This window comes from Brassica oleracea, chromosome C6 (assembly GCF_000695525.1).
Source record: "Brassica oleracea var. oleracea cultivar TO1000 chromosome C6, BOL, whole genome shotgun sequence".
Taxonomy (NCBI): domain Eukaryota; kingdom Viridiplantae; phylum Streptophyta; class Magnoliopsida; order Brassicales; family Brassicaceae; genus Brassica; species Brassica oleracea.
In genome coordinates this window covers 9,987,975-9,991,057 of record NC_027753.1, presented here as the reverse complement: position 1 = coordinate 9,991,057, position 3,083 = coordinate 9,987,975, and the positions used below count along the sequence as shown (strand labels likewise).

Genomic DNA, 3,083 nt, shown 5'->3' with positions numbered 1-3,083 from the left:
TGAGATGTTGATGAAATTGATGGTGGAAGAAGAAGAAGAGCGTCCGACGATGTCGTAGAGTAAGAACAAATCTCCAATTCTTCAGGCTGATAACAAAGAGAAAGACGAAAATAACTAGATTAGAGATGAAAAATGAAAGTTAAAGAGTGAAGAAACGATTTGGCTTTGTTCTTACCCAAAATCGTCATTGGAGGAGCTTCAAGCTTTCGGCGGAGAAGATGAGAGAGGTTCGTTAATCTCTAGGGTAAATCGACTTTTGTTTCTACTTTTTTTATTGTTTTTCCTTTATTTTTACTTTCTGTTTTTACTTTTTGTTTTTTTTTGTTTTTTTAAAAGTGGTTAAATATATTTCGAAATATTAATATTAATTATATAAATCTTAACTATGTTAATTTGAGGGCAATACGGTATTTAAAAAATTATAAATCCTACTTACCTAAAGAATTTTCAAAAAATCTTATTCTGACAAATCGAAGTATAAAATGTCTTTATTTTTCAATTTTCTCAAAACTTTTTCGCCTGATTGGTTCAGTTTCAGATGAAGGCAGAGTAAATATGACTTTTGCTTAAAATATATCGCCAATTGTGACTTACAGTCAGACCCTTCAATAACCCAACTAAGGAAAGAATAGTTTAGAACAGCAATCTTAGTGTTTCAAAAAGGAAAGTGTTTCAAAAAAAAAAAAAGAACGGCAATCTTCATTCTTGATTTGTAGAATCTAAAATGATGAAAACAGTGACTTACGAAAGAAGTTTTTTATTGCCTCTGGCCCTCTGTCATATATAAGCTTTCTCGGGATAGTGGTGGAGTTGTTGTTTTGATATTCAAACTTGTGATTTGTGAATATATTATAAAGAAAACTTAAATAAGTAAAAGAAAATTAAAGAAAAATGTGGAAAAGAAAGTAGTTTTCTCTCTTTTGCTTTAGGGAATGAGCCAAACAACTTGCAATGTCCACTTTAAGTTTCACAAAATGACTTTAACTCTTGGGTGAGTAACAAGGAATGAAGTTGTAACTTCGAGATGTAATAAAACAATAAATGCAAACTATGAACATCTTGGGTCTATTTTGGGATCATGACATGCATACAATTAAAAAGCTGATAAGATTCAAACCGTACGAAATGGTTGATACTAATCAAACGATGAAACGGAGAATATTGCCCATATGTCTTTATTTGAGACAAGAAACAGATACAAAAGTGAATTTTATATAATAATAATAGTTCTATTTTTCCAGATGATACTGATGATTGTCACTTGACCAAAACAAACTATAAACATTATAGTATGTCACTGCATTATTTTTCAAAAAAAAAAAAAATTGGATTCATCTGTTTTATGAAATACTAGTGTTTATAAATAATATAGTAAGTAAAATTATTTTACTCGTCACAGTTAATACAAGTTTTGCTTACAATATGTATTTTACAGTGTTAACTTGTTTAGGCTTACTACTTTTGGGTTAAAAATGAAAAGCTAAAGAGATCTGTTGTCGAAGTATTCTTAGCTTAGAGGAAAGAAAAAGCATTCACTAGAAAGGAATAACTAGTTTAATTATGTTGTCGTTGTGGAAGCTTGTGGATTCGAAGATTAATTAATTTCCCTGGAATCAATTTTATTAGCCACTACAACTTTTCCACATATCAGTTAGAGATTCAAACTAGTAAAAACCCATGATTTATTTTTTATTCATAATATCCAATTTTTCAAGATACTCGAAAATAAAAATCCCCCCAAAATATCATTACATCTTTGGCATTGAATCAGCAAAACGGAGAAAAGAGTAAAAGAAATATTTAAGCAAGAAGAGAAAATATGAAGGAACACACTGATCAGATTGATTTTTAGCTGAACTCAATCATCTTTTTCTGCTGATTCAAGTTCTTATAAAACTTCTTTATAAAATCATCAGCGGCTTGGTCCACGTGTGCTTTATTCACGTCACCATTTTCCGGTGTTAACGGAAACGGTGAGTCCGTTACGCTTAATGGCCTAACCAAAGGAGTCCGACCAAACCCTGGAAAGTAAGGAGACAAAGCCGCCGTCAAATACGCCGGCGTAACGTTTCCTTTGTCACCATGAAGAAGCTCAAGAACTGCTCTAGCAGCAGCCGCGTCATCATCGAGCGTCTGAGGCGTTTGACCACACGCAAAGAGACTATTGTGACTCTTTTTCTTCATGAAAGAAATATTGGTAAAAGGGAAAGTGTAGTTTGGAGTGTTGCTACAGCTAAACTCGTATTCTTGTCGTGGTGCAGCTGCGGCTGCGGATGAAGCAGCGTCGGAGGCGGTGGAGGCGGCGGGGACGCGGCGACGGTGGTGGAACATGAGATTCTTCCCGCGTTTGAGAGTGGCGTTGAAGTCGGCAATGAGTTTGTGTTTTGAGACGCCTTTGCGGATCATGTACAAGAGGAAACGTACGATGTTCCATAGCTTCTTGCTTATTGGTTCGTTTTGATCCATTATACGTTTAGAGTTTTCTTAGAGAGAGAAACAGAGATATGAAATATTGTTTTTTTGAGGTTTGATTACTTATGAGCTAAGGAGAGGATATGTGAGGGACTTATAAAGGAAGAAAGATAGAGAGGTGCTAAAACGTGCAAGATTATACAAAGATTATAAAGACAAAAGCAAAAGCTTATTTTAGATTATTGGAGCATAATTATTGAATCCATGTCACTTCATAAGAAAACAGCTTTTGTAAACATGGATCAAATCTTATATTTTAGATTACAGATTTTTTTAGGACATATTGTTTTTTGTATCCTTTGAATAAATTTCAAAATGATCAAGATTCTAGGGTAAGAGTTTGCAACATTGTATTCACATTGCTTTCAACCAGGATATTTCGGACTATATATAGTTTAGTCGTGGGCGTTCGGGTACCCATTCGGGTTCGGTTCGGATCTATTCGGGTTTCGGGTTTTCGGGTTCAAAGATTTCAGCCTCATTCTTGTATTTCTAAATTTCGGTTCGGGTTCGGTCACTACAAGAAAACATATTTTTTACGAGGGCGGTATTCGTTGTAAATTCGTCGTAATAGGGGCTTTACGACGAATTAACATCGATACGCGTTTCGT

The 3,083-nt window shown here is 34.3% G+C and overlaps 1 protein-coding gene across 1 annotated transcript; it reads right to left on the bottom strand.

Annotated features, from left to right (window-relative positions):
• Positions 1-1,665: 1,665 nt before the first annotated feature.
• Positions 1,666-2,569, bottom strand: LOC106298790. The gene has a single exon (XM_013734927.1). The coding sequence runs from the start codon at positions 2,464-2,466 to the stop codon at positions 1,849-1,851; it is 618 nt and encodes a 205-aa protein (XP_013590381.1). The 5' UTR covers positions 2,467-2,569; the 3' UTR covers positions 1,666-1,848.
• Positions 2,570-3,083: the final 514 nt, after the last annotated feature.

Excerpts from the sequence above, each read along its gene's own strand:
- LOC106298790 (XM_013734927.1), bottom strand. The coding sequence starts at position 2,466 with ATGGATCAAAACGAACCAATAAGCAAGAAGCTATGGAACATCGTACGT.